A 10,897-nucleotide genomic window follows, 5' to 3' on the forward strand; every position below is an offset into this window, starting at 1 on the left:
CCAGCTGTTTGGATTGTTCGGTGTTGCCACATCTTTGGACCAAGTGAGTCAAATTGGGGCTAGGCTGGCTGATTCGTAACACATACAAACCAGACACATGCAGTGTACACAGGAAAAAACAGGTTTATAGGAAGAAAAATGAATGGTTCCCACCCTGAATTAGCTAGAATAGCTAATCTGGTCTCTTGATATTCCTTGGGTGACTTGGCTACAGGGCAAAGTATTCTGTGGTATCCATGTAGTCTGGCAGGCTGCGGAGAGTTGGGACTTTTACGGAGGAGATTAACCCTGCAGGCAGAGAGCTGGAGGAGTCCTGCTGTTGGTGACTGTCCTGCCAGTATGTGGAGTCTCAGCTTCAGTGCCCTGCACTGGCCATTGCCCAAATACTTGTTTTTAGGGCAGAGAGCTTGTGGCAGTGTAGGGTAGAAGATGCTGAACACCAGCCTCTTGTCCTTCCCATTAGCTAGGCAAAATTAGGACACACAAATTATATTGATGTCTCTTCCAAGTTGAGCTATGAAGAAACCTGCTGTTGAGTTAGCGGCTGCGGCAATGGAGATAAAGCAGTCCCAGCATGCAGACTGCCTGGTGGCATTCTGTCAGCAGAACGGGAGGTCCAGGTCTGGGGCAGAAGGTACCTCCTGAGATAGGAGTGCTAGGAAGCTTTGACACAAGACCTCCTGCTTCTTAGCTGCTGTAAGGCTGGTGGGTCTAGCCTGGTCCACAGAAGGGCAAGCTAACACCTCCAAACTACAGTCGTATCTTGAGACGCCTTTCTACCCTCCCATACCCCTCAAGCCTTTCTTCCCCTCCAGATGAAGCTGTAAGTGAGCTTTTTTTTTTTTTTTTTCCTCTCTTTTCCCGTGCTGTGACATTGTGCTCATTGTGCTGCCGTTGGGATTAAAGGTGCCTCAGTGTCAGGGGGAACCTTTTGGGTGGTGAACTTGAAAGGAGGTGAAGTTAGAGTCCCGCTTTGGGTTTAGGTAAAATTCAGAAGCATGGTCTGTGGTGTGGAATGTTCTGGTGTGTTGGCTCCTTGTCCTGAACGCAGGACCAAGCTGCAGCTGATGAGCGCTAAATGTGTTTCCAAGACATCTCCATGCTAATGGAGGTCTTTCTCCACGCTAAATCAGAAATGAAGCTTCTTTATCTTTCCCTTTCTTCTAGTTATAAATGCAACACGAGCACAAGTGCTTTAGGGACAGATTCAGCAAGGCCAGTTTAAACAGGGTGATTAAAGGTTCATCTGAAACGTTGGACTGAGAATGAAACTTTCTTTTATTCTTGTTCAGTGTTTGGATTTGATGCATACCCCAGGCCATGGGCTCTCCAGCTCTGTTTCTGCAGGTCGAAGGGGATCAAGCAGCCCTTCCAGCCTCTGCATCCCTCAACCCTTTGGTTCAGAGCTTTGAGGGGTGCAGGAGGAAAAGGACCTCATGACTGTGAAGTTACCCAGATACAGTGGTAGAAACCTTCCCAAGGTTTTTCAGGAAGATCCCCTTGCATTCCAGCTGATCCTCAAAGGTTAGAGGGACTGGGGGCAGTCAGACTCATCCCTTGATAGAGATACCATAAGTATTTGGTATCCCTAGGCCCCACTCTGGCAGTACTGGATTCACAAACAGTCTGTCAACTGTAGGTCCAATCGCCTTCAAAACAGCGAATTGAGTTCACAAATAGCACGATTTATTCAAATGCAACATTTAGAGAACGGGTTTCGGCTGTCAGTACAGGAAATTCTCTATGACAGTGTGGGGTTCTTAGCTAGCTCTAATGTACAAATGCACAACTGTCACTCACGCAGAAGATGGGAGAGGGATCTCAACCTCAAGAAGCCTCTTCAGGCAGTGTCCTGACCTGAGGGGAGGAAAGGGGTTCAGCCCATGAGCTGATCCAGCAGTTACGATGCATGGTACAACCAGGCTGCCACCTCTGCAGGGAGCATGACAGCGTTTGGCTACGGGGCCTTCACTCTGCTCCACCCTCCATTCACTCGTCAGCTGCACAGCACCATCGGATTACCAGCTCTGCAGGGAAACTAACAAAGTTTGGCCATGGTGTCTCCATTCTGCTCCACTGTTCGTTTACTCTTAGTAGTGTGTGCTAGGAGGGCAGATTCCGTTGCCGAGGGAGTCATGGAGAAGTAGATTCTCCACGTACCAACCACCCTGAAAGTGGCCACTGTCTCTCACCTCAAGCAAGCCTCTGTAATGTCAGAACTTCTGTTAGGCCCTAGTTTTTCTCTAATTTCCCCTTTCTCGAGCAATTCTCTCACAAGGACATCTATGGGATAAAGGTGTCTGGTTGGGACTGCTGGGAACAGATGTGTGGGAACAAGATGCGGTGTCCTGCCAGGCCACCAGCCGTGGCAGACACGCACGTCCGCAGGGAGGGTATTCGTAGATGGGATTCGTATTTGCTCTCTTAGGGATGCAAGAAAACTCTCTTTCCTCCATTCCTGCACGTGCATTTGCTGTGGATCCACCTTTGCTTTAATTTCCCTTTGCCATTGGTGCTTTGGGTAGGGACAGGAGTCCTGACAACTTGCGCATCCTTCCCTGCAGCAGCCCCAGCTAACTGGATGCTGGCCAGTCCCCGGGGAGGCTGAGGCACAACAGCCTGCCTGTTCCCGAGGTTAAGTGGCTTTGCTCACCCCTGAATAAGCTGCCGCATGAATGGAAAACACAACTTCGCCGTGGCCCTCGCTGTCCCCATGGTTCCTGCCGCTTGGCGCTGCTGGCGTGGCAGTTTTTGTGAGCAGAGCGGGAGCAGCTGGTGCAGCAGCTGCAGCCCAAACGGTGCCGGCGGCGCCTGGCCCAGCCTCCCTGGGGAGAGTAAGAGTCCCTCACTCCAGCCCGGCATTTCTGCTTTTAGTTTTTCCCTAGATGAAGGGAGCATTAACTGTGCACAATCACTGCGCCTAACTGTTGCCTATGCTTCACGATCAGGATAATCCTCCAGCCCGGAGCTTCTGCGGAGGCATCGTCCCATCCCCGCAGTGCTGGCACAATCAGGAAGGCCCTGCCTGGGCACTGAGTTGTGTCTATGTGTATTTTTCCCCCCTTTCTAATTTTGCCTGTTCATTCGGCCGAGGCGTTATCAGCTCCCCACACGCGGGTGCTGGGGGCCCAGCTGCCAAGGTCACGTGGCGGGGGTGCCTTATCGGTGCCCCCGCTGCATACGGCGATGTTCCCGGCTGCCCGTCTCCTCCAAGCACTGGCTCCGACACAGGCACCTGCTGTTCCCTTTCCAAGGCAAGAAGCGTTTCTTTCCTGATGGAGAGAACAAACCCTGTCCTGGCTCAGCTGCCTCCTGAGATCCGCAGGGAGCTACTGGGGAAAGCAGAAAATATTGGGGTGGTGGCTCTGCCTCAGACAGCCCCAGCGCTGTGGCTGCTGCCAGCCCTTTGAGGGGGAGCCCTGCATACCCTCACCCTGGAAGGCTCCTGCAAGGAGCAATTCCCAGCTGAGGAAGATGTCGAGATCCACAGCTGTTTGGGGTTTAGAAGCACAAAATGCCATGAATCACACAGGAAACGGACAGAGCAGATGGATGGTTTCAATATCCTGCTCTTTCTATGCAAGCTGGGCCCCTAAGAGCAGTAGCTTTGGAGTCCAAAGCCACAGCACAAGCAGCAAGGGAGAACATAGGTGTCCACTCAGGAACCTTCTACCCATTTTCTCCCATCAGCTCTCCAGGCCCAGGACACAGTGGGTATTTTGACCATGAAGAACCATGTGCTCACATGGTGCTGCAGGCTGGGCCAGACAAGGGCCCTGAGCTGCTGGCAGCACCGCAGCTCCTTCCTGCTTTCCTTAGCACGGGAGGGAGATGCGTTTTTGGTGACTGCTTGCAACAAGTTTCAGTGAGAAGATTGTCAAAATGAGGACAGGTAGTAAAAGGTTATCATGGAGGAAGGGCCTGGTGGCAGACGGAGCATGGGGACTGCAAGGCAATGGCAGTACACTCGGACACTGCCTTTCCCAGGCAGCCCCAACTCAGCTCTCTCCATCCTGTTCCTGCCACCCAACCTACTGATGACATTGCGGGGACCTGGTTGCTGTGGGGACCTGGTTGCCCAAGAGTCCCTCTCCGTCCCTGCACCTATGGGGCCGGCCCTGGCTGCGGGAACTACTGTGGGTCACAACCAGGGGGAACCAGCCCCATGGGGGGAAACATGGGAGGAGCCGGGGGCGTAGCGGCTGTGTGGGGCTGGCAATGGAGGGCACAGGCCACAGTGCCTATAGAGGGGCTGTGGAGCAAGAGCTATGGGGCCCAGGCTGTGCAGGACTGGCATGGGGCAGAGGCGGGCCATAGGGCACTACCGGACATGGGGCACAAGGGAGTTGCAGGACACAGGTCGTGGGACAAAGAGGGACCATGGCACTGGCTGTAGGGTGGAGAAAGGGCCATGGGAGCTGGGGCAGGGAAGATGCTATTGGGCAGAGAGGAGGGCCATGGTGTACAGACTGCGGAGCCAGAGCGGGGAAGGGCTGTGCAGCACCGGCCAGGGGCACGAGGGCACCCCGGGGCACAGCAGGCGCAGGATCCCGGGGGCACCCGCGCGCGTCCCCTTTAAGGCGCGCTCCTCGCCCTGGCGGCGCCGCCGCCGCGTCCGCGAGCTCCCCCCTGATTGGCCCCTCCCGCGGAGCGGCGCCGCCGATTGGCAGGCGGTCAGCGCGTCCGCCGCCGCGCGCCGCGGCCAATGGGCGGCCAGGCACCGCCCATCGATCCGGCGGCGCCAGCCAATGGGGAGGGGCCCTGCGCCGGCGGCGCAGCGCCCGGCGGCAGATGCAGCCAATAGGCGGGAGGCGGCGCGGCTCGCGCCGCTTTCGCGGCAAAAAGGATTTGGCGCGCAAAGGCGTGCGGGGCCGGGCGGCGGCGGCAACAATACGCGGGGCGGCGGCTGCAGCGCGCGCGCCGGGGCGCCCGCCCGCGCGCGCTGCCCCGAGCATGGGCCGCGCCCCCGCGCGCTGCCCGCCGCGCCGCCGCGCCCTGCCCGCCGCGCCGCCCTGAGCGCCGAGCCGCGCGCTGCCCGCGCCGCGCCGCCGGCGATGTGAGGCCATGGCGGCGGGCGGCGCGGCGGGGCTGGCGGCGCTGCTGGGCGCCGCCTCCCCGCGTCTCCTCATCGTCTCGGCGGCCGAGGAGCCGCTGCCGCCGGGCAGCCGCCCTGACGCCGACCTGCTACTCTTCGCCACGCCGCAGCCCGCCCGCCCGGGCGCTGTGCCGCGCCGACCTGCGCTGGGCCGTCCGCCGGTAACCGACGGGGACGCGGCGCGACGCGGCGGGGACGGGTGGGAGGTGGCGCGTGACGGCGCCTGCAGCGCGGCCCGGGGCTGTGCCGTGCTTCGCCGTGCTGTGCCGTGGGGGTATGCAGGGCTGCACAGTGCCGGGCCATATGGCACCGTGTGCACCCTGCTCAGCCCTGCCGCGCCAGGCCACGTTACTCAGGGCCGTGCCACTACATCTGGGGACGTCGGTGGGGCCGGGCCCTGCCACGCAGCACATCTGCCACGCTGGGCCCAGCCTTGCATCAGGGGCCGCAGCCTGCTACAAAGGCCAGACGCGTCGGAGCCTGCAGGTTCCTGCCTCGCCACTGCTGTGTGCTGGGGAGTCGCTCACAGGAGTCCCGTGTCGCCAGCCCGGGTCATGGCGATGCGCGCGGGAGCCCTCTAGCAGCTCGTGTTTGGTGGCTTTTGCTGTACCCAGTGTGGGACGGTCCCTGGCACCCCCTTGGCGGCCACCGAAGATCCAGCCTCTGGTTCCTGGGCAGGTGCTGCTTGGATCAGCCAGCACTGCGCTGGGAGTGCCACCCCAGGGTGTCTGTACTGTGCCCACGGGTGGGATGCCCTGTGTCCCTCTGCCAGGGCCAGTTCCTGTGCCGCACTTGGGGCTTTCCTACAGCACCGCCCCTTGCAGTCCCTTCCTGACTGCATAGGATATGAGGGCAGTGGGCCCAGCCAGCTGTCACAGCAGGCTGCCGAATATTTCATTGGAAGAGGCTGAGGGGACCCCCTGGCTGGGGTTTGGTACCCCTACGCCCTACAGGCTGTGCGGTAGCGGGGGCCTGGTGTCACTCTGCTGACAGCAGCACCTGCCAGCCTGCGCTTTCCCATCTGCTGCCAGTTAAGTTCATCCCTTGCTGGGACACAAATCCACCCATGAGGATATCTCCTGTGCCCATCTCCACAGTCCCTTCCTGCACCCCAGTCGCTCAGTGGTTGAAGGGGCTGGGGGTCGGGTGCTGTCACATGCCTGGGATGTCGCGTTCCCCGTCAGGCTCCCGTGATCCTGTCAGACGTGCGCCGAGTGCCTGTGTGTAGGGAAGCGGGGCTGGGTGTCCCAGCTCGGAGGGGCCACAGAAGGCTCCACAACTCCCAAAGCCCTGGGGTCCCAGCAGGGCCGCCGGTGGGTCCCCACCGAGGGTGCTCAGCTGCCAAGGCTGCGCTGGGTGCGACCCCTGAGAGGAGCTGCCCTTCTCTTGCAGGTGAAGAGGAAGTTGAACTTGGAGACGGATCACCAGTACATAGCAGAGAGCCTGCCCACAGCCCGTGGCAAAGCAAGGAATCCTGCTAAAGGTACTGGCCCGCACTGCGCCGTGGTGGTCCCCTGAGAGTGCTGCCTGGCCTTCGCCGTCCCCGGGTCTGCACCCACAGTGCCTGGGTGGGCTGGACTACATCTCTGAGCTCATTCCCTGTTGCTCCCACCCATCCCTCCGGGTCACCTCGCACAGGCTTCTGCTGTGGAGCAGGAGCTGAAGCTGGTAGGGCACAGCAGAGCCAACCCCTGTCCTCCATGGGTTGCAAGGCACATCACGGGACTGATGTATATTTACACGACCCAGCGCAGGTAGGCAACTCAGAAAAGCCAGGTCAACTCATCTCATTGTGCCGAGATTGCTGCGATGGGCAGGTTGAGGAAGACAAGGCCTGGAGTGGGCCTTGAGCCCACTCACAGATCATGAGGCCACTCAAAAGGTGTATTTTGAGCATGGGCTTCAGGCTGGTGTGGCCAAGGACCTGTGGCTGAGGAGCGCTGGGTGAGCAGATGGTGACAGCCCAGGCAGGCTTTGAACACAGGCAGCTCAAGCTGAAATGGGTCCTGTGATGTGCGAGCAGATCTGGTGGGTCTGAGTGTGCTGGCAGCCATCAGTAGGCAAGCTGGAGGAGAGCACATGCTCCTGGACCTGGGCCCACGGTCCTTGGCATGGACCTGGCCCACCGGTCCAGGGTCCTGTGGGCCCTGGACCTGGGCCCACGGTCCTTGGCTGCTTGCAGGGACCAAGTCTCCCGGGGAGAAGTCCCGCTATGAAACCTCCCTGAACCTCACCACCAAGCGCTTCCTGGAGCTCCTGAGCCAATCGCCTGATGGTGTGGTGGATCTCAACTGGGCAGCTGAGGTCCTGAAGGTGCAGAAGAGGCGCATCTACGACATCACCAATGTCCTCGAGGGCATCCAGCTTATCACCAAGAAGTCTAAGAACAACATCCAGTGGCTGTATGTACCAAAGTGGGCTCCTGTGGGCTGTGTCCTGGGCTAGGGCTGGAGGATGCTCTTGAAGCAGCTTGGACTTGTGTCTGGGTGGGAGTTTTGGGGTCTTGCAACTCTGGGAAGCAGCTGGATATGAGAAGCTCAGGGGAGTGTCACGCTGCTGTTGGCAGCTGGATCCTAAGCATCTGCCCTGGAGTTGTATGTTCTGCTCTGGTGGGCCATGACCTTTGGAGAGGGCTGCATATGATCACGGGTCACTCCTGAGCACTTATTTCCCAATGTCGTCTTCAAATCTCTGTTGTCTGTGGGCTGGGGCCTTGCAGGTAGAGCTGACACCTCTGGGGGCTCAGCTGGGGTCTGGGAAACAGGGTATTTGTTTGGGTTGTGATGGCTTGGAGAGGAGCCCAGAACAGCTCTTTCAATCCAGGTTTATCCTGGTGGGAAATGCCCACAGGACCCGCTCCCTAGGCCCAAGGTGGCAGGGTCCCCAGGTGGGATGGCTGCTGGGGGACATTCTGGGTACGAGTGAGCCACGGTTTGCTGCAGCCACATTCTTGGGAGACTCCCAGGCTTACTGGTGCAGCACAAGGGCAGAGTGACCTGGGATTTTCTTGCTTGCGAGTGGGACAATCCACTGGCAAAGCCATGGGCATCTTCCAGGCATGAATGAAGGGTGCAGAGTGGAGGAATTTATCTGTCCTGCTGTGCAAGTGCTGCCTGGGACATGGCCACGCCAAAGGTGACAGAGGCCCATGTTTCCTCCAGGGGCAGCCAGGCTGCCGTGGGATCCTCCAGCCAGCACCGAGTGCTAGAAAAGGAGCTGCGGGACCTGCAGGCAGCTGAGCGGCAGCTGGACGACCTCATCCAGACGTGCACTGTCCAGCTGAGGCTGCTCACAGAGGACCCTGGGAACCAGCAATATCCTTCTCTGAGGGACGGTCTGGGTGCTGGGGCTGCCAGGAACCCCAGGCCCTGCAGCACATGGGCATGGAGGGGTAGCTGGGGAGCAGCTACCTCTTGCCCCCGAACACAGGCCAAAGAGCCCTCCCCAGGTCCCGTTGTCCCCTTCTTGGGATTCACCACCTGCAGGGAGTGTGTATGGGCCTGAGAAGGGGACAGTGCTGGAGAGTGAACCCTGTGTCTGGTCTCAGGAATCTGTGAGCCAGATGATCTCAGCTTTGCAATAGGTAGTTCTTGGGCGAAGGCAACTTTTGATTCTGTCCTTTGGGACTCCGAGTCTGACTCTGGGACTTGCACGGCTGTGGGGCACATCTGCAACCCAACAATCATGCTTGGCACTGCTTGACAGTTCCTGAAACGAGGTGGGCTAGTGCTGCTCCCTTTTCAGCCTTTGAACATGGAGTGCTGCATCCTGTCTTCTCCTTGTGCGGGCTCCTAGATGCTGGCAGTGCCCTGCTCTTTTGGCCTGCACCCGAGACCGCTGCCTCACGGTCACTGTGAGGGCTCTGCCAATCCAGCGTGGCAGGGATGGTGCCTAGTTGGGTTTGGGCAGAGGATGGTCTAGCCTTGATGCCCGCAGTTATCTCTGTGCAGGGCCACTGAGCTGCTCACCAGTGCCAACTGGCTGGGGCTGTATTTGGCATCAGGAGGTGCCACCTAGTTCACTAGGCATCTCCCAGCCCGTCGCAGTGCTTCTGATGCCCCTATCGCATGATGGCATCCCCCACATCTGCTCCTTAACCGGCCACACCGCAGCCTATGTGACCTGCCAGGATCTCCGGAGTATTGTGGACCCCTCTGAGCAGATGGTGATGGTTATCAAGGCCCCCCCAGAGACCCAGTTACAGGTCTCGGACCCCACGGAGGTAAGCCAGGGGCCTCCAGCCAGCTCCCTGGCTCTGCAGGGCCCTTGGCTATGGTGAGCTCACAGCTTGGCATCCTCAGGGCTTCATTGTGCTCACTTGTCTCCTTCCTCCCAGGCTTTCCAGGTGTCCGTGAAAAGCACTCAGGGTCCCATTGACGTGTTCCTCTGTCCCGAAGACAGCTCTGGAGTCTGCAGCCCTGTCAAGAGCCCATTCAGAGCGTCCGTGGAGGATTCATCGCCCATCTCTTTGCAGCCCAGAGCCTCGCCGCTCCTGCATCCGGCCCAGGACGTGAACATGCCACTGCTGCCTGGCGAGCAAGGTGAGCGGCCAGGGCAGAGCGTGCGACTCGAGGAGGCTGCGAAACGGCTTGGTGCCTGCACAGCTGGGGGGATGGGAGCTCTGACATGACTGTGGAGCAGCTCAGGCTGGGGGCTGCCAACAGCAGGAACCCCCCACCGGTTTAATCCCAATTTGCATCCCTCAGGGGCTGGCAGGCATCAGAGACCTCCCAGCAACCCCTCGGCATGTCCTGGTCCACAGGAACGTGCAGGAAGGAGCTGCAAAGGCTGCGCCTTGCACCATGGCATGGGAAGGCGGTGTCCTCTGCCCAGCCAGGCTGGGCTCCTGGTCTGGTCTCGACATCAGCAGGGATATAGCAGCGCCCAAAAATTGTTCTGGCACCATGGGGACTTGTGCAACTTGTGCTTGCTCTCACGAGACAGTGAGCATAACTGCGAGCTGCATATGTGACCATTATGAGCAGTGTTGCCCAATTTCATTATTGTTTTAGCATCACTTGGCCTTACCAAAGTGTCCTTTGTCATTAGCTAAGAAAATTAACCCTTAGCATGATAACCCTTTACTCCTGCTGTTTCCCGTGCCTGGTGCAGATTTTGGGGGTCCCGGGGGACTCCTGGCACAGTGGGCCAGGACTGTGCTGCAGGTCCGGCAGCTCTCCCTGTCTCCTCAGAGCCCCTGCTGCCCAGAGAGGCCGCACTACCCAGCAAGTGCCCTGCGGATGATGTGAGCCTCTCGCCGCTGGCCTCCATGGATGCCCTCCTGGAGCAGAGCAAGGACGATTTCTCAGGCTTCCTGACAGACGAATTCATCAACCTGTCCCCACCGCAGCCCCAGGATTACCACTTCGGCCTGGAAGAGGGCGAGGGCATCAGCGAACTCTTTGACTGTGACTTTGGGGACTTCACGCCCTTGGACTTCTGAGGTGGTGGCAGGAGTGGTCACCATTCCTCTGTGGGGCTGCCAGCCTCAGTGGCCTGTTGGGTGAAGCTGGGGCAGGAGGGATGTGTTTGTACCCCCAGGCGTGAAGGGGAACAGCCTGGAGGACATCCCATTGGGCTTGGGTTTGCCTTTCACTTGCTCCTGGCGCACGTGCCTTCCTTGGCAGCCGCTCCCGCATGGTGTTGGCTCCTTGTGGCCGCCCATCCTTGGCGGCTTCCCCCTGCCTGGGCCTGCCTGGGCCAGCGGCTACGCTTCCCTCCCTTGCCCCTGTGTCCCTGCAGCTGTGTGGGGCCCTGCGGCAGGGTGGTGAGGTGGAGGGACCCATGGGGGCCATCTCAGCT

The 10,897-nt window shown here is 59.3% G+C and overlaps 1 protein-coding gene across 1 annotated transcript; it reads left to right on the forward strand.

The window, feature by feature from the left end:
• Positions 1 to 5,064: 5,064 nt before the first annotated feature.
• On the forward strand, positions 5,065 to 10,603 carry LOC104571117 (transcription factor E2F1). Its single transcript, XM_088529199.1, has 7 exons — positions 5,065 to 5,256; positions 6,488 to 6,578; positions 7,278 to 7,497; positions 8,257 to 8,409; positions 9,203 to 9,317; positions 9,432 to 9,636; positions 10,288 to 10,603. The coding sequence occupies exons 1-7, from the start codon at positions 5,065 to 5,067 to the stop codon at positions 10,536 to 10,538; spliced, it is 1,227 nt and encodes a 408-aa protein (XP_088385325.1). The 3' UTR covers positions 10,539 to 10,603.
• Positions 10,604 to 10,897: the final 294 nt, after the last annotated feature.

The sequence above is a fragment of the Tinamus guttatus genome, unplaced genomic scaffold (assembly GCF_059628265.1).
Source record: "Tinamus guttatus ecotype Peru unplaced genomic scaffold, ASM5962826v1 Tinamus_guttatus_pri_ptg000326l, whole genome shotgun sequence".
NCBI lineage: Eukaryota > Metazoa > Chordata > Aves > Tinamiformes > Tinamidae > Tinamus > Tinamus guttatus.